General features: G+C 51.9%; 1 protein-coding gene across 1 annotated transcript in view; it reads right to left on the bottom strand.

The window, feature by feature from the left end:
- Positions 1-19: 19 nt before the first annotated feature.
- EMH_0087420 (uncharacterized protein) overlaps positions 20-616 on the bottom strand; it is a gene marked incomplete at both ends in the record, with an annotated part of 905 nt that continues 308 nt past the window's right edge. Inside the window, 2 exons of the mRNA XM_013501158.1 lie at positions 20-32; positions 170-616. Coding sequence (XP_013356612.1) covers positions 20-32; positions 170-616 — 460 coding nt within the window. The remainder of the gene's footprint in view (positions 33-169) is intronic.

The raw sequence follows: 616 nt of genomic DNA, 5'->3' as shown, positions 1-616 counted from the left end.
AAGGCCAGTAGAAGGACCCTCATCCCCAGAATCTGAAGGAAGTGTATCTTCCTCTCCTTGTTCTCCGGGACTCTGTTCGTCTGTTAGTAATTCTACCCATCTAGCGCAGTCGAACTCTTCATATATTCCTACATCCCAATAATCTTGCGCTAAAGCATCATCAACGTACTGCAATATGTGCTGTCGCAGTATCTCCGCCGTATCTTCTTCTTCTTCTCTTGCTGTTGGAGATGCTTCTGCTGTTGGTGGTGGTGGCGCTGCTGCTGTTGGTGCCGCTCCTGTTGTTGTTGGTGGTGCTGCTGCTGTTGGTGGTGCAGTTGCTTTTGGTGCAGCAGCTGCTGGCACCGCTTCTGCTGTTCGTGGTGGTGCTGCCGCCGTTGGCTGGGCTGCTGCTGCTTCCGGCGCTGCTGCAGCATGAGCTCCAGCAACAAAAGGACTTAAGGGGGAAACAGTCCCTTCCTGCTCCTCCCTTAACTCATCTTGCCTTGTCTTCTTCGCTGCCGGCACATAATCCTCATCACTGCCACGAGAATTATCTTTTTCTCGTCCTTCTTCATCCCCTTCTCCTTCTTCGTCACCTTCGTCATCGTCCCACGAGATAAAATCTGGATCTCGT

The sequence above is a fragment of the Eimeria mitis genome, genomic scaffold (genome assembly GCF_000499745.2).
Source record: "Eimeria mitis Houghton genomic scaffold, Emh_scaff6430, whole genome shotgun sequence".
Lineage (NCBI taxonomy): Eukaryota > Apicomplexa > Conoidasida > Eucoccidiorida > Eimeriidae > Eimeria > Eimeria mitis.
This window is presented reverse-complemented; position numbering and strand designations above follow the sequence as displayed.